The sequence below is a fragment of the Zootoca vivipara genome, chromosome 14, assembly GCF_965207765.1.
Source record: "Zootoca vivipara chromosome 14, rZooViv2.hap1.1, whole genome shotgun sequence".
In the NCBI taxonomy this organism is placed as follows: Eukaryota; Metazoa; Chordata; class Lepidosauria; order Squamata; family Lacertidae; genus Zootoca; species Zootoca vivipara.
This window is the reverse complement of record NC_142597.1, coordinates 30,908,232-30,927,253: the sequence shown is the minus strand read 5'-3', so window position 1 is coordinate 30,927,253 and position 19,022 is coordinate 30,908,232. Positions and strand designations below refer to the sequence as shown.

The 19,022-nt window shown below is 42.9% G+C and overlaps 1 protein-coding gene across 1 annotated transcript; it reads left to right on the top strand.

Moving 5' to 3' along the window:
* Window positions 1-1,143: 1,143 nt before the first annotated feature.
* NIPSNAP2 (nipsnap homolog 2) lies at window positions 1,144-13,743 on the top strand. The gene is made up of 10 exons (XM_035140280.3): window positions 1,144-1,264; window positions 4,557-4,696; window positions 4,785-4,830; window positions 6,460-6,554; window positions 8,043-8,113; window positions 8,384-8,524; window positions 9,424-9,455; window positions 11,344-11,438; window positions 11,983-12,066; window positions 12,581-13,743. The coding sequence occupies exons 1-10, from the start codon at window positions 1,161-1,163 to the stop codon at window positions 12,643-12,645; spliced, it is 873 nt and encodes a 290-aa protein (XP_034996171.1). The 5' UTR covers window positions 1,144-1,160; the 3' UTR covers window positions 12,646-13,743.
* Window positions 13,744-19,022: the final 5,279 nt, after the last annotated feature.

Below are 19,022 nucleotides of genomic sequence, written 5' to 3'. Positions count from 1 at the left end.
TCTGTCAAAAATTAGATATTTTAAAAATAGTTCCTTTTTACTAAATTTATTATAGTGGAGAGTCCAGATTTACAACGCAAGACTTTAGTATGATATTTCTTTGTTGCAGCAGCTACCTGCAAATTTTGGAAGGGCCATTTTGACTTACTTTACTGTACTAGTTTAATAGTGTATTGTTACCCTCAGGACTGCTGTGGGCTATGCTGATTGGGTGTCCGCACTAAGTTTGGCATCAGTATGATAAGTGCCTTAATTGAAAAAAATGTATGCAAACATTGTGCATGGCTGGAGAAAAACACAAAAGATGCATTTACAGCTGGCTGGTGGCATTTTATTACAGTACATCTACAAACAAGGGTAGTGATAAAGCGGGATATCAAATCCAAATCTGACATCAGAAGGGTATCCAATGTCTTTCCAAATTTATGGATTATGCAAACTTTTGTTCTTGACCAGAATGTCTTCTTTAGCCCTTCCTCAAATGCAAATTGTATACAAGTGCCACTTCCTTAATCTGCAATGTTTTTCATGTTTTGCACTGAATTTGAAAAATTATTACATTAAAAAATGCTTTATTTTGGTGGGAGTGAGCCCTCGGTAGGCCTAGTCTGTACAAAAAGTGCACTCTGCCCAAGTTCAGAAGGGGCTTTTCCTCAGGTCTTTTAGAGCCTGTTCATTTATGCGACCCTCCAGATTTTTGGCCTACAACTCCCATGATCCCTAGCTAACAGGACCAGTGGTCGGGAAAGATGGGAATTGTAGTCCAAAATATCTAGAGGGCCGAAGTTTGGGGATGCCTGTTCTAAGAGGAGCAAGATGGCATTTTAGGATCCACGTAGGGCAGCCCCCCTCGAGGGGAACTAAACCGTTTATTTTTCAATCCCTCACACTGTGTTCAAACCCCCAACAAGGTCCTGGGGTTGCACCTTGGCTAAAGTCGCCTCAGCTTAATGGCGCCGCGCCTTTGAGACCTTCGTGGCAGAAAAGTGCGGCATTGTGTGTGGGGGGGGGAGAGAGAAACCTTTCCGTGTCCCCCTCCTCAACTCCGTCCCTCACGGTGGGGGGGGGGAAGGCTCCCTCTAGTGGCTACTGGGGGGCACTGCGCCCCCATTTCCCTTTCCTTTTCCCCCGCGCCGTCCCCTCAGGTTGAGGTGGTCAAGATGGCGGCTGGGGCGCTGCTGCTGCTGCGGCGGGGGAGCGGCGGCCGCCTCCGCCTCAGCGCCTTCCCAACCCAAGGGGGCCGTTCCCGCCTTTTTTTCCTCAGGTGAGGGGGAAGCTGCGGGGGAGGGAAGGGTGAAAAGTGGCGGGAAGGTCGAGCGACGGGTGGTAGGGGGAGAGGAGAGCCGTTTCTTTTTGGCGCGCGCTCTTTCCTCCTCCCCCGTCTCGCGGTTCAAGGTCACGGGCTGGTCAGGTGGTTTCTTGCTGCCTCCCCCAACAGCTCTTCAGTGCACTCAATTGTGGGAAGTGGGGGGAGAAATAAGGGGGGTGTCTCATAGTCTCTCCTCTTCCCCGCTCATATTATTCAATAAATAGCCTTTTTTACATATACTGTACCGTATATGTTTGTATCTCCACACAGACGAGGGTGTGTGTACATTGGCTCAGCCCACCTCACGCAGAAGCCCCCCAGCCATTAATAATGGGGAGGTCGCCTCATGGATATCTGCCTGCACATATTTTACAGTGTAAAAGTGTCCTTTCTACTTCAGAGCCCCCACCTATTATTAATCCTTGTCCCCACCCCATTGAAGGGGGTCTCCCCATTAATCTCTTGGCTAATCCTCCACACACTCCCATCTAAATTATGGGGGACGGAGAGACCCTCCCACACCCCTTTTCTTTCCTCACATTGTATTATTTTGTTGTAAACCATCTTGTATTATCATTATTTACTAAATTTATTAGTCGCTTTTTTGCCACGGCAGCACAAACGGACCTGTAATATTTTAAGCATTGGGGGGGGGGGGGAGAGAATAAAAATAAAGACAATTCTGTTGATGGATTAAAACATCCCACCCATGCAAAAAGGCCTCAGGTAAAAAATTAAAAGCCAAAGGTTTGATGAGAAAAGAATGTTTTTGCCTGGAGACTAAATATATTGTTATTGTTGGTTATTAGTCTTATGAAGTTATTTTTGGGACTGAAATAATGCCAATTGAAATAATAACAACAACAACAATGGTAGGTTTATTTATTCAATGGGTTTTTTCCGCTTTCCTTTGGGTCCTAAATAATAATGATAATGAGCCCACCCTGGGCTCTTTCAGGAGGAAGGGTGAGATATGATTTTTTTGATTTTTTTTTTAAGGACCCCAACCAAATTTACTTATATGGCCTGGGAACTTGCTTCAAGGGGTGGTGGTAAAAATCACTAGAATAGATAAAATAAACATATGCAATTAAAGATTCTAGAAAATGCCTTCTGTGTTCTAGACAAATGTTAACAGGAACACTCCCTATGTTTGTAAACCGTGTTGAGGTTGTTGTTGTTTTTAACAATCAAGTTGTATATATATAAATGTTTTTAAATAAATAATTATGTTGATAATGATCCCTGCTATTTATTCTAGTGTCCCATTTACCAGGAGGGAAGAGCTGTATATTCCTGTGTCAGCTGCCTTCCTATCTTAAATCAAAAGAAATAGAGTTTTTAATTGGAGGTGGAGAGATATCTGCCACTTCATGAGCTCTTGCAATTGAGTCAGATAGATTTAAATACTCATGTGGTAATTTGCTATAATGATTGCTTATTGATTTTGTTGCCTATAACTGATGCGTGCTGTTCCAACCGATCTGTAAAGTTGTATCATGACATGGTCAAGACAACAAACTAAACTAAATTGAAAAATGCTTTAGGTTACTAGAAGCAAATGTTGTTTAGGGTTGAAAAAAATACCGGTATTATTCTCCAATACCAACTCTTTCAGTTGCCTAGGATTTTCCCACCCCTTGGGAAGAGTTCTGCTAGCGTGTGAATAAGGATGTCATTTTGCTTAACACTTTTACTTTCAGCAAACTCTGTAACTATCACATAATCCTCCCTGACTTTCATGGAAGATAAGGATATATGCACTCCAGGACACAAATGGTGGGAAATTAGATACACTGTCTTTCTCAAGATAACAAGTACTGTACAGTAGTGTAGTTTGGGGGTTTGATTTCAGTTTCATCTTTGATTTTCAGTTGTTGTGTCACACAGTACAATTTTGTTACTGCAAATATTTGAGTATGATAGTATAAGTATGCTTGAAAGCTTTAACTAATCCTCCTCTCCCCAATAAATCAGTATACAAGCAACAGCTCCTGAACAACAGCTGTTACTGCTCTCTGTTTTCTGCACCAGACTTAATTAAAAGGAAGCTTTTGAGATTACTTTTGCTTCCAGTTTATACTGGCATATCATAGCTCCACACAATGGAAAAACTAATTTCATTTTCCAGAGAAGTAACCATGTTAGTCTGTTACACAAAATAGATCTGTAGTACCTTAAAGTCTTAACAAACTTTTTTTATGGTATAAGCTTTTATGAACTAGAGCTCACTTACATATATCAGCCTGGATAGTTCAGTTGGTTAGAGCATGGTGCTGCTAATGCCAAGGTTGCAGGTTTGATCTGCATATGGGGCAACTGCATGTTCCTACATTGCAGGGGGGTTGGACCACTAGATAACTTTCAACTTTACAATTTTATAATTCTGACATGTACGGGGTGTGGTGGCAGTAGAACTGGACAATGGTGTTCAATATATGGGTCAGTCAGAAGCAGTCCTTCTACTCAAATAGGTACCGCTGTGGCAGGAAGGTAAACGGTGTTTCCATGTGCTCTGGTTTCTGTCACGGTGTTCCATTGCGCCAGAAGCAGTATAGTCATGCTGGCCACATGACCTGGAAAGCTGTCTGTGGACAAACGCCGGCTCCCTTGGCCTGAAAGTGAGATGAGCACCGCAACCCCATAGTCGCCTTTGACTGGACTTAACTATCCAGGGGTCCTTTATCTTTTAGTACTCAAATAATTGGTTGAATGATTTGATTAAAATATTTTGATTGACTAAAAAGATGCCAGATTAATTGGTTGGCAAATTTAAAAGTAGCTAATAATCCAAGTTCTTGTATAAGCAAATGGCCTTGGCAAGATGAGGCCTCCCTGGTTGTCTATGAGAGAAGCGGTGAGGCAAGCAACAACTATTAAAAATACTGTCTTTATTTTCTTTATGACTACTTTATCATATACATTTTTAAGATTTTGACTGAATTCCAATGCATATTAACTTGGGGGTAAGTCCTGCTGAACATAATGGGACTTCATTCCGATTAAACTTTCATAAGATTGGTCTGCTCAAACTTCTATGATAAGTAAACTAAGATTAATGTAGTCAGGTTGAATTAAAGGTAGGTGAATCTTGTGTATTCCAGAGATAATGTGAAATACACCTTCCAGTAGCTGGGAGGCTAATCAGGAATCTGCTCTTTGCTGCACTACTTCTCAGTCCTGATAAAAATGAAACAGGAACTAATTTTACACAAGTTTTAGAACAATGTTTGTCTCTCACTTGCAGGGGCCTTGTGTCATCAAACAGCCGATCCGCAGAAGACAGCTGGTTAAAATCGCTTTTTGTCCGCAAAGTTGATCCCAGGAAAGATGCTCACTCCAACCTCCTAGCCAAACGGGAGACCAGCAGTCTTTATAAAATACAGTGTGAGCTGCTGTTTTTATAGTTCTCCCTTATCTGTCTGTCTTTTTTTTTCTTTCTCTCAGCATTTAATGATGACTTTTCCTGTTTCAGTTCACAATGTCAAACCAGAATGCCTAGAATCCTACAACAAGCTTTGGTAAGTCTGAATGCTATGCTGGAACATTTGGGGGGGGGGTAAAATCTGGAGCCTTGTTAGCTACTAATCCCATACTTACCTCAGTATACAGTTCACTGGATTCAGTGAAATTACTTCTGAGTAAATTTGCATAGGATTAGGAAGGGGCAGAGGAATCCTGGCTGGGCTGGGAAAGTGTGAATCTGGCACCATATCACTTGCCCTGCTTCTAAGTCCATCTTGTTATGATGGCTTTCCTCTTCATGGCAGTATTATAAGCTCTCTTTAATCAGACATTCACAGATCTATTTGCCAGCTCATTGATGGCAACTACCCAGCAACACACAGGTCATTGCCACCCTGGCAGTTTTTTTGGTGCTGTGGTTTGGAGAAGAGAGAACACAGCGGTGGCGGCGGGTGGTGTCTTCCAAGTCTCAGTAGAGACCCTGGCAATCCCTCACTTCCTATACCATACCTTATGCAAATGAGAGAAAAGTCTGCCTCTACACCAGGTATGTGCTAGACTATTCAAGGGAGACTGAAGTTAGCATCCACCACAAAAAAGGGCTGGCTGATGAGCCAACCAACATTTGTGCATCTCTTGGGTTTGTTGTTGTTACTTTCTGTGCCACAAATATATGCAATATAAATTTAAGAAGGATATTGACCAGCTGGAACAGGTGCAGAGGAGAGTGACTGATATGATAAAGAGTCTGAAAACCAAACATTATGAGAAGCGTTGTGTATGTTTAGTCTGGAGGTTAGAAGGCTGAGAGGTGAAATGATAGCCATCCTCAAATATCTGAAGGGCTGTCACTTGGAAGATGGAGCAAGGTGTTTTTATTTTGCTGCTGCAGAGGGTAGGGCCTGTACCAATGGATTTGAATGACAAGAAAATGACTAAACATCAAGAAGAACTTCCTGACAGTAACAGCTGTTCGCAGTGTTAGAAACTCAGATATGTAAGCTAGGCACGAAATGGCTCCCTGAATCAGGATTACAGTCACCAAAACTAGTTGCCTTTTGGAGCCAGACAGTTCTGATTGCGCAGATAAAATATAATGGATAGAATTCTACAGGATATGTTAGTGTGTGAAAACAGTCGAGACTGAAAGATCCCCAGGCATGCATTTCCAGATGGTGGAGACGTCTTTCGTTTCAAATAGCTGATAGCCAGGTGCAGAATGCGCCTCATGCCTGGCAGATTCCGAACACTGGCTGTTAGATAATGGAACAGCCTACCTCGGAAGGTGGTGGACTCTCCTTCATTGGAGGTTTTTAAACAGGTTGGATGGCAATCTGTCAGGGATTCTTTAGCTATTATTGCTGTGTTTCGAAGGGTTGGACTAGATGACACTTGGGTAACTCATAACATAGGAAACACATGGGGATGTTATTTATTTGATAAAGCATTTTTATTAGCTATAAAATGTTCCCAAAGCAGCTTGTGAATGTCAGTGATAAGACTGTCCTTGCCCTCAGGCTTAAATCTGAAAGACATGATGCAAAAAGAAAAGGAATTGGGAGGAGGAAAAAGCAAATTCAGACTGGAATGGATAGATTTCAAGTAGATGGAAAAGTTTTCTCTCCTTTAGCTTGATGGAATGGCTACTGTAATTATGTTCCTTTTTGCTTCTGCTTTTTTTAAAGTCAAGAGGTGCTGCCAAAGATCCACGAAGGGAAGGAATATCCATGTACACTGGTGGGGACGTGGAACACGTGGTACGGAGAGCAAGATCAGGCTGGTAGGAGATAAGACGTACAACAGAATGCACAACTGCGCTAATGATGTGTGCTTGTGATAGGGGCCCTCTTCCAGCCAGGATGGGAACCTGCAGGGTGTGGGGCAAGGTCTGGGGACAGTGGACAACCAACACCAGCAGCAATGAGCAGAGAGCCTCTAACAAGCCCAGGAAGATTCCCAGAGAAAATGGACATTTCTCCATCAAAACTCAGAGCCTCAACAGAATCCTTATGTCCCCAATGTAACCTTGCCTGAATGTCCTTCAGGTACGGTTGTAGGGAATGTAAAGGTGCTGCTTTGGCGCAGACCCAGGCACTGCAGAACCATCAAATGGTTTCAGATTGTATCTTCTTCCTTCTTCAACAGCTCCTGAGAATAAGCACCCTTGCATAGCTGGCGGGCTGGTTCAGACACCTTCAGAGTTGCCACTCCCAAGTCTGGACGTGCCACCCCTAAGTCTAGACACTCCTCCTCACAGACGGGTCTTCTTGCAGTTCTTTCAGGCGACTGGCCAATTTCATGGTCCACAAGACCTTCTTGGCAGATGATGCTGGCTCAAATTCTGTATCAGAAAGGCCTGAGCGACTGGGTGACAGTTTGCAGCATTCCTCTGACTTTAGAAGTGGGCTCATGGTAGAGCTATGGTTCTTTTTTCTTTTTACAAACTTTATGTAAAATCTTTAGAAGTGGGTTCGTGGTAGAGCTATGGTTCTTTTTTCTTTTTACAAACTTTATGTGCCATCTACTCAATAGAAAGCCTCTAGGTGGTTTACAGCCACTCTTTGCTGCCCACCCCCACCCAAGCACACACATTCATTTCAGTGGGGCTTGTATAGGATATCTTCCCCAGGGAATTGACCCATTTATCTTTTTCGTTTGGCCTCTGACTTCTGCTGGTGGAGAAAGGAAATTATATAGGCTTAAGGAAGGATAGTGACCAGTGAATAAATCAGAGGGCTTGGGTTGGAAAGGGTGCTTATAGACTAAGTGATGCATCTCAAGGGAGAAGTTGGTGGCTCCGAAAACAATATTCCCCAGATTGCCTACTGGGAGGCCCCTGGCTTGAGATCTCTCAGAACTGGTGTGGAAGGGTTGTAGCTTAGTTGAGCTTAGTTGTAGAGCATCTGCTTTGCATGCAGGATACCCCAGGTGCAATCCCTGGTATCTGCCAGCAGGGTTGGGAGATACTCCCAGGCTGAAATCCTGGAGATCTGCAACCAGTCAGTGTAAAAAGTACTGAGCTAGATGGATGAATAATCTGACTCAGTATAAGGCATGTTCCTAGGCACTGAGAGAAAGTGATAGGGCTAGCCACTCTCATGGGGTGCTGGGAAAAGGGTGCTGGTGGCCACCAGGATTGGAAAGAAAGAGCTAGGTGAAATGACAATGGGATACAGGATTTGACCAGGAAGATGCTGACGTTTGGGGAGTCTGTTTTGAATCTCCAGTAGGGAAGGGAGACTCTTAAACATGCCACTTTTCGTTTCAGTTCATCTGTGGCGGTATGAGGGAGGTTATCCAGCTCTTACAGAGGTCATGAGTAAGCTTCGACATGATAAGGTAAGTCCTAGCATAAAAGATTTGACTTCATCAGCCTGACCCTTAAAAGTCACTCTGCCTCTCAAACTTAACAGTTTATTGCAAAAAAATCTCCATTGTCAAGGACTCCCAGAGTTTGTGTATCAAACCAGGATACACTCTTTAAGTTTGGTGTCCTCCTAGTATTAAGCTCTTAATATCCGGACAGATGAAGCATAAACTAGATCATTTAAAAAATAAATGCATGTGATCTTGCCTTGTCATTGTAAGGATTTTTCATTTTATTTTTAGGGGTTTGTGGAGTTTCGCAAAGAGAGGGGAAACATGCTTCTCTCCCGCAAGAACCAGCTGCTGTTGGAGTTCAGTTTTTGGAATGAGCCTGTTCCGAGGACAGGGCCCAATATCTATGAACTGAGGTCTTATCAACTCCGTGTGAGTGTCTTTGTATATTCATAGAATAGTCATTCCCTCTTTCCCTCCCCCTCTCTCTGTGTGTCCGTGGGTTCATGAGACCTTTAAGAGCGAGACTGCATTCACTCTCGATAACAGAGAGCACATAGCAACTCTTTTTCATTGATTTTCCTTTTTTCTTTTGGGAGTTATGCCTTTTGAACAGAAAAGGTTGCATTTACTAACAGTGCAATCCTATATGTTTTTACTGAGAAGCAAGCTTATTGTGTATTTATCATATATATTCACTGTATATATCATATTTGTGACAGAAATGCTCCCTATCAATGTCAACAGGTGCTGGAAATGAAAATTGGGACATTGAAAAAAGTATTTGAGGGAATTCTGGTCTTAAAGTGATTAGTTGCCCCATGTCTTTTGGGCTAAGTCATCTTTTTTGTTACTGATTAGAATCCAGGTGGCGCTGTGGTTAAACCACTGAGCCTAGGGCTTGCTGATCAGAAGGTCGGCGGTTCGAATCCCTGTGACGGGGTGAGCTCCCGTTGCTTGGTCCCAACCTAGCAGTTCGAAAGCACGTCAAAATGCAAGTAGATAAATAGGAACCGCTACAGCGGGAAGGTAAACGGCGTTTCCGTGTGCTGCTCTGGTTTGCCAGAAGCGGCTTTGTCATGCTGGCCACATGACCTGGAAGCTATACGCCGGCTCCCTCGGCCAATAATGCGAGATGAGCGCGCAACCCCAGAGTCGGTCACGACTGGACCTAATGGTCAGGGGTCCCTTTACCTTTACCTTAGAATCCAAAAAACCTTTCGGGAGACAGGAGAGAAAGCCCACATCTACTTCCCAGTTACAACGGGGGAGGGAATGGAGGGTATCATTCTCTTAGAGTCACCTGCTCTGTATTTCTTTTTCCCCCCCAGCCTGGAACAATGATTGAATGGGGCAACTACTGGTAAGTGTCCCTTGCTATGCTGGGCTCCTCTCAACTCCAAATACCATTCTGAGAGATTGACAAATGGGCAGCTCTGTCCATCACTTGGACTTCCCATGTGCCTTAATTACAGATGAAAGTGTGCTCTGGATTCTTTTCTTTCTTCCTTTGCAGTAGCAGTTTGGATTCATGCCACATCTGCAAAGGAAGATATTTCCTTTGCAGCCCAGCTTGAATTCAAGGTGTCACCTGCAGAAGAGAAAATTGTGGCAGAGCAGAGTGGGGTGGAAGAGGTGAGGCTGCAGGCCAGATAAAAAGATACACTAGCTAGGCACAGCTCATGGCCCAGACAGAGGCTCACCATCAGAGCTGTAGGATATTGCATTTGTTACATGATATCCACCCAGCACTATGTGTACAAATGTACATCAAAACAATAGTTGCCCCTTTTTGTTTCCTGTGTGGTGAGCCTGCCTTCCTAGCAATAAAAACATTCTTGCCAGTTATTCAAGTCCACTTTCAGTCATCACACTTACCTCTTCCTTATTATTATTATTATTATTATTATTATTATTATTATTATTATTTTAAGCAGCACATGTGCCTTCATACAGTTTAACAATAATTCTGTGCCTTTTTAAAAAAGGCACAATCTGGTTGTTGTTTTTAAGTTTTTCAAATCACTGGGGATGAGGGGTGAAGTGGGTTCATGGTGTCACAGCAGACATCCAGTTGGCACGGTGTGCAGCTGACTTCTTCTGAAAACCTGCAAAACTCATTTTTCCTGGAGCTCGACCCTGGAGAGGAACAGGCAGTAGGGACTGTTGTTGTAATACCATAGCCAGTCAGAGGACTGTTTTTCATAGTAGATGGGCATGTTGATGCACTGGAACTCCAGTTTAGGGTAATGTCCTCCTGTTCAGCAATCTTGCCCGTTGTTTGATTAACTGGGTTTGCTGACACAAACGGACGGTGAACACCCTATGCATGGGAAAACAAAATTTCAGAGTTGCACTCTGGAGAAATAGAGGAATAAATGGTGGGGTGGGCAGAGGATATGCCTCCCAATGAGCATGACTGATAATATAATCTCTGATAAGTTCCTTTCAGACAGTGGTGGCCATTAGTCAAGTTTTATTTACCATCTAATGGAGAATTCACCAGAAATTTTGACTGATGATAATTAATTGAGTCTGCATCTGCTGAGAGAGATCAAGTTGCAGCAAAGCCTGCTGGAAACATAAAGCATAGCAATGTCTGACTCCCTATCTCTGGAAACAGAAGACGTGGCCATTGTCCACATCTGTCTCTATCTTTAGGTGAAATGCACAGGACCCTTGATAGGTGGAAAACAGTAATAAAGAGAAACTAACCAGTCTTTATGTTGGCAAAGGTGGAAAGTAGTGCCTGATACTTCTACAGCACCTAAAGGGTCTCATTTAAATGCCTGCTACTTCGTCTCAAATTTTGTTTTAAGATTATCACCAGATGCAGACACATTGCATTACTGTCATAATTTCTTTCTGTTACTTTGTTTACCATCTAGCCTGATAAAGAGTTTTAGGGAAACTCAAAAGCTTGTGATATTTTTTGTGATATTATTATTGGCCTAAACTTTGAATGTCCTTTTCACATTTTCCCTGTGGGCCAACGTGGGCTATCTTTACTCTTTGTGTTATATCAGATGCTGTAATATTAAGAATTCATGCAGGCTTCTAGCCCTCTGAAATATTTCTCTAGCTCTGAATACCAAGGGGGTTATGTTATTATAATGTTGTGCAGCGATAGAATTAGTAGCTCCTTGCTGCATTCTTTCTAGTACTGTTCCATCTAATAGTTACCTTTGTAATTGTCTCAGCCCCAGCACTCATGTCTTGTTGTTGAAATACATATATATTCTACCTTCCAGGGCTCGTGCTATTGGTTTCCGGCAGGATGACAAAGAAGCTGTTGGTGGCTTTTTCTCGCAGATTGGGCAGCTGTACATGGTTCATCACCTTTGGGGTAGGTCGTCCTAGACCTGAGAAATCTGGGGAAGGACTGTAGCTCTGTGGCAGAGCACCTGTTTTGTATGCAAAAGATCTCAGGTTCAGTCCCTAGCAGCTCCAGGTAGGGAAGGTGAAATCTCCCTGCCTAAAACCCTGGAGAGGAACTGCCAGTCAGTGTTGACAATATTAAGCATAAGTGGACCACTGATCTAACTTGGATTAAGACAGCTTCCTATCTCCCTTTAAATCTGCTCTCCATTCCGACAGTATTTGTTGTTTAGTCGTGTCCAGAGCACGTCAGGCACTCCTGTCTTCTTCCAACAGTATAGGACAAGCAGTTTTGTGAAACTGATATGAGCTTTGCCTCCTCATAGCAATACAGTTTCCAAGGCTTCTTAAGGCAGGGTGGATAGAGCCATGGCAGTAAATAACAGCTCAGGGTTTTAATGAGGTTTTTCCTCTGGTACTTTGTTTATGGTATGTTGCTGTATTTGAGAGAAATGTGCTGATGAACATCAAGACACTGATAGTGCCAAATTATTTTCCCTCAACACTTCCAGCGTACAAAGATCTCCAGACAAGAGAAGACATCAGGAACTCCGCATGGCACAAGCCTGGTTGGGATGAGCTGGTATACTATACAGGTAACACGGGGGTGATGATCCTCAGGCCTAAGGACCAAACACAGTCCTCAGAACTCTCCCCAGGCCACATTCCTTCCTAGTCACACACCTCACCTTTGAGTGTTTTTGCCTGGCTGGAATGTGGTCTTGACACTTGCTTGCCTGAATAGAGGGTGAAGAGGGGCATGTATATGTAGAAAGTTGCCTTCTATACAAAGATTAAACTTATATTCGTTGCTGTGCCAAGTTGGAAATGGAACCCTTTGCTTGAAAAAGTATCAACACCTTGCTGTAACAGTTTAGTACCTGTGTGGCAGTGATAGTTACCCAAAAACCTGCTAATGTGAGAGACTTGTCTTTCCTGTCCTAGGTTAATATGGCCCCATTGAGCTTCCCTTTCTCTGGGGTCCCCCAAATCCTAGAACTGGTCCTGCTTCCTAGTCTAATGCTTTGATGGCTACAAAATCCCCCCATGTTTCATTTGTAATATCTTGCATTGAAAAAAGGGCTAACACAATTCCTTTCTCCTTTCCAGTGCCCCTTATTCAGGAAATGGAATCCAGAATTATGATACCATTGCAGATTTCTCCCCTTCAGTAAAGCCACTGATTGATCGGTGCAGATTTACATTGACAAACATTTGTCTTTTAGTTAATTTGATATGTGTGTATGACAATGGAAACTCTGACTTCTAAAAGTACTGTATGCTGGGGCTTTATGAATGTGACCTCATTTATTCAGATCCTGCAGGAGCACTTGGGATTGTGTTGAGGAGAGGCTTGGGAGTCATCATAAGTCTTACCATTCAACCATCTAGTCTGGCTCTCTGTGAAACAGCCTTTTTCAAACACAGCCATGCATTCAGAGAGCTGGCAGGCCCTGTTGGAAACGCACAAGCTTCAGTGGTAGTTGCACGAGCTTTAAACCCTTGAACGATGCAGTATTTAATTATGGGGCGATTTGTCACATGCACTCCTATCCATTCTTTCATAATCATTATGGCATGTCAAGCCTACAAGGCCTTCCTCTGGTGCCACAACTGTTGCTAGAGAAAGCAGCCCTTTGTTTTGGCCTAGCCAAACTTATCTTAGCAATCAGCTAAGCCATCATTTGCAAACTTGCAGCTGTTTTGAACTACAGATCCCATCAACCCCAGTAAACATGCTGGCTGAGGCTGATGGCAGTTGTAGTCCAAAACAGCTGGGAGGGCATCTGGTTGGTAAAGGGTGATAAATGGCGTTGGGATGAGCTCTAAAGAAGAGTTAGTGTCATGAACATTTGTTAAGCACTCCAGGATTATGCAGTGAAGCAGAATGTGAGGATTTTATTATTGTTATTTAATAACCATTCATGATTTCCTCCATTTGTGTGGTTTAACCAACATAACTGCAAAAAGTAATTCTGAAAAGGTGCATCAAGATGAGGTGCATTAAATCACTTAGGACTGGCACAAATCACTTCATTTCCCATGCCCAATTCTCTGTTTTTGATTAAACTTTAAAATAGAGGGACTTGTATGTATGTGTGTGCGTGTATGTCTGTAACATTGTGAACATCCTGTATGTTGAAGCAATTATTCTGTTAGCTAACAAATCAGTGCAATACACTGTATGTCCGATTACCTAAGAAACATCCACTTTATACATTTCAGTGAGTTTTCTGGCAGAATGTGTCAATAAAATCCTATTGATTTTCGCATGTTTTTGGGAGTTTTTGGACTTGTTTCAATAATGATGAATTCTGAGTTTCTGCTGAGATGGCCTGCATGGCCACAAAGTCTACTGGGATTTTAAGGCTGCAGTCCTGTTTACCTTTACGTGGAAGAAAGTCCCATTTAAGCAGATGAGTGTGTGCAGCAATTATGAAAAAGGTGAATTCTGTTGCTAGGAATTAATTATCCAAGAGATAAAAAATTAAGACTGCCAGTATCATGATGTCATACAAATCTGCGATGAGACTACAGTTTAAATACTGTGTAAAGTTCTGGTTACCTCACCTCAAAAATAACACTTTAAGAGAGAACTTGAAAAATCCATGGGGGATAAGTCTACCAATGGCTACTAGCCATTATGGCTGTGTTCTATCTCCAATGTATCACTAATGGGAAGAGTGCTGCCATTTCACTCAGATTCTGTTTGCAGGCTTCCCTTCCCCTGCCTATTGAGATCAAGCAGGTGACTTCACCCTACCCTTTGGCTCCTGCTAAAAACATTCTTGTTTATAGACAAGCCTACCTAGATGCTTAGAAAGTTTTCATTCTAATCTGTTGTAGTATTTTAACTTTCGTTTTTTTTAAAGTATGGACCTGCATTTTCCTTGATTTTATTATTTATAAACTGCTTTTAGGGTTTGTTTGTTTTTTTACAATTATGCGGTGTATGAATTTTATGAAAAAGATTAATAAGCCTTCTCGTTGGCCGCTGAGAGTAGGGTGCTAGACTACATGGAATTTTGCCCTGATCCAGCAGGGCTCTTCTTACATCCCTAACTTACTTCTTCAGAGTTGGCATGTATAGAATTGCACAGTAAAGTTTCCAGTTAAGTGGGAATCTTCCAGTGCAAATTAAGACTCTCATTCGCTGCTCAGACACAGGAAGTTGAAGTTCCATGCTACTGTCCATACCTGCCCTTATGGATCCAGTTTGTTCAGATCCAAATTTGACTGTCATGATGGGCCTGGGGCTGCATTGACTAATCAGCCAGCGCCATAGTGTCAGATAGCAAACGAAAGGAATTTTCCTAAACTTTTCTAATCTCTTCCCTGCCCTTCCCAAAAATGGGATCTTCACTGTCATTTTTTTCCTAACTGACCAATCAGTTTGTCTCAACAAAATAAAGACTGCTTTGAAGTTTGTATTTGCTGAAAGCCAGGTCTGTAAATACATTTTTCCTGGGAATTTTCCACCTTCAAATAAGTTAAGGCTTTGAGTTGCCTCATCTGAGGAAGCAACCCCCATGTGCAACACCTCTGAAATGTGTCCCAAGCACATTTTGTCCTGTGTTTGCTTGTTCTATTTGTCAATTGTGGAATTTTCCCATGTGACCCCCGTGAACTTTCAAGTCTCCCTCTTCCTGAGGGATAACATCATTATCAGATCAGATATATAATGATGGTTCACAGACCTTTTGCAGCCTTGTTTTCACATTTGCTGTTGGGAATATGGAGTCATATGTGGCCTAAGAGGGTCCCAGCATTTCAGTGGAGGCCTTGCAAGCTGTGTAGATGAAGACTGTCCATTCTCCCGCAGTGAAAATTCACTTGGTGCCATCTCCTATCTTGCAAAACCCTCCTCAAAGGCCTGAGTGTCTTGGTTTACCCTAGATTCTCATACTCAATCCTAACCAAGCTTTTAAGTAAGTGTAAATGTTTGGTGGGGTGACCTTCCATTTGCCAGCAACTCAATAGTCACTTCAGGCACTGCATCTCAGCAGTACTTGCCAATGTTCATCCACATCCCTCATCTTTCTCTTGGACTGTAAGCAGCTTCATGAGGAGGATGAACTGAGAAAACAAATAAGCTTCCTTAATATGTCACCAGGATGTGTGTTTGGGCATGCAAAAGAGCAGCCATGGCTGGCATCTTCACCCCATTTACTAGGAGTTCTTTCTGAGTACATATAAGAGCAAGGTCAGCAGTTTTGGGGGGCCCATGGGCCTATTTGAATTTTTTAGCAAATATGGGTACCATCATAAAATGGATGGCACGGGGCACGGGGCAGTCACAAAGTGAATGGTATACTAACTATGGTTTGGGACTTCTCTTTGACCAGCATGTGGGTGGGATAACAACACAGGCCTATCTTGCAGGGCTGTTGTAACAATTACTAAGATACTAAGTGTACATGAAGCACTGAGCACTTTGAACATGCTGTAAATGCTCAATGTTGTCTTAATATGTATCTATGCATGTATAATCTCCAACCCTTGCACTGCTCATGCATCTGAAGCTGTAAGATACTGCTTACAAAAAGCTGATGCAATCCTAGAGGTGTTGCTGGAGGCTATAAAGAAAAGTGGCCACCAGGTTTGTGTAAACGCTGATGCTGTTTTTCCTACATGGCAGGGATATGTTCACAAATGCAACATTGTGAGTTTTGGCAAATCAATTCTCAGAACAGCAGGAGGCACAAAAGCAGCAGCAGCCAAATATGCGCATGGACTTTCTTAAAAAAACAACCACCCTGTTTTAAGCTGGATGGAACTGATTAACTAAGCCTCAAACACACACTCTGACCTGAAGCTACCTCTGGTTTTGAGGTTCCAAAGGGGTCACAATGTTCATTGGATGTGAGGGTCAAGCAGAAGAGGAAGATATGAATTGCCTTCCTGCTCTTACTGTCAGAAAGTTCCTGATGTTTAGCTGGAATCTTTTTTCTTGCAGCTTGAATCCATTGGTTCAGGCCCTACCTTTTGCAGCAGCGGAAAACAGGCTTGCTTCATCTTCCATGTGGCAGCCCTTTAAATAGTTGTAGATTGGCTATCATAAATTGGATTCAAAGTTCCAGCTGGTCCATCACCCTGTCCAGACACATTCAGCTCGGGGATCTGAGATTTTCCCACTAAGGACCTTTGAGCCTTGACCACCCTTCAGCAAAGTGCTTTCGTTCTCTCCGGAGGGCTGTGGCTTCTCCTTGGTGATGGAGATAATGGTGACCTCTGTGATCCAATGACCTGATTTGGTCAGGCAACTTACTAAGTTCCATTGGGGATGCATACATACCAGCAACCTAAACATATTGTGCTGGATGCTAACGCTTGAAGTGTTTTCACAGCTGGCTGGAGCAAAGCCCAGAGCCTGCTTGTGTGTTCATCATGCTCATGCTCATTTATTTGTATGCTATCTTTCCATAGTTAAAACCATGCTCAAGGTGACTTACAACACCAGGAGGGCCTAAGATATTTCCTCTTCAGGCATCAAGGTATATAAATGGCATCGGCCTTGTATACCTGAAGGAGTGTCTCCACCAACATTGTTCAGCCCGGACTCGGAAGTTCAGCTCTGAGGGCCTTCTGGTTGTTCCCTCACTGTGAGAAATGAGATTACAGGGAACCAGGCAGAGGGCCTTCTCAGTAGTGGAACCCTCACATCATGTCAAGGAAATAAACTACAACCTGACTTTTATAAGACATCTGAAGGCAGCCCTGTATAGTGAATGTTTTAATGTAATAAAACCACAGTAAGTTTTATAATTTGCTGGAAGCTGCCTGGAATTGCTAGGGCAACCCAGTCAGCTGGATGGAGCATTATTATTATTATTATTATTTGCTACGGGGCTACACTCAGGGTGGCAGTGAAGCAGGGTAGCTTGGTAACAGCTTTATTAATTAGCTTTTCTACTTGATTTCTTCTGGGACTGAGCCCCAACATTTAGAACAGGTTCTGGGGTGAGCTTTGATTGAAATTGTTAGCTAAAACTCATCTGCGGTACTTGATTGTGTGGAAACAAAAGAGCAAGAGTGAGTGAACGAGAACCTCTTTTCACATTCTCTCGAACAGAAATCCTGGCACGTCCCAAGCTCCCTGGCTCTGGCATAATACGGCTATTGTTTGTCTTGAGCCCTTCGAGTTCAGCAAGAGACGGTTCCCTGGGAGAGTTCCCTCTCTTCCCACCCAAGTCACTGCTGCCGCCACTCTCTTTAGGAATTCTGCTGGGACCTGAAGATGTGGTTGGTCCCTAAGGAAAGCCCCTTTGCAGATTTAGGCTGCTGCTCCATATGTTTTGGTTGTGTGTGTGAGATTGTTGCTCAAATATTGTTGGTGGAGAAGAGCAAAGGGTAGAAATGCAAGAAAGGTTTGGGAGGGGATTGTAAAAAACTGAAGTTTTTTTAAAGAGTTTGTGCCTTACAGTCAGTGACCTCTCAAGCCCTTCATGGGCTGGGTTATGAACTTGCCTAGCCCACTATTGTACACTATTGGATTACAGGTAGGTAGCCGTGTTGGTCTGAGTCAAAACAAAATTAAAAAATTCAGTAGCACCTTAAAGACCAACTAAGTTTTTATTTTGGTATGAGCTTTCGTGTGCATGCACACTTCTTCAGATACACTGAAACAGAAGTAACCAGACCCTTATGTATATTCAGAGGGCGGGGTGTGTGTGTGATGGGGATGGGTGATGGGCTGATAAGAGTGGTAAACCTGTTGATGACTGTTAACGACTGTTAATGACTGCAATTGAATATATATAAGGGTCTGGTTATTTCTGTTTCAGTGTATCTGAAGAAGTGTGCATGCACACGAAAGCTCATACCAAAATAAAAACTTAGTTGGTCTTTAAGGTGCTACTGAAAGAATTTTTTACTATTGGATTACAATAGCTTTTTCTTCTGCCATCTGTTTTGGAAAGCTGTTTGTCTTTCTGTCAGTTCTGTATGCTTTTGGATGCCTCTTGAGATATCGCTGCCCAATTTGCACACTACCTCCTGATATGGAGGAGCTAGTTTTCATCTGTGCTTGGAAACTGCTGGATGCCATTTTGATTCAAGGTGGCAGACTGAACCATTCCAAACTGCACTGATTTGGATATCTCTGAGGATGTAGTTGTCAAATAGTTGTTTGTGTTGAGGGGTGCATCCCCCCCAAACCATAATTGGAATATTGCTGTTCTCCACTAGAAAAGTTGGATCTTTTTATTTTTTCAAAGTTCAGCAGCGAATTACCAGATTTCCTGAGGAATAGATAGACTGTAGGGGAATCTGTACACATCACTCTAAACTTAGATTTCTGCACTCTTCCACCCTGCTCTACCAATGGGCATTGGGCTCGTCCAATATGTGTGTGAATGAACATATATAGCTGCCTTTTATCAAGTCAGAAGAGGTCCTAGAAAGGAACTTATAATGTATGCTGTGTTTTCCCCATCCCCTAACCGAGGGGTTGTTGGGCAACATGGGGGGCCAGATGAGGGGAAAAGAGCTCCCCATCCTGGGAGATCGTATGTTTGGGCAGTAGCACCTAGGGGTTAGAGGAGCAGGCTAG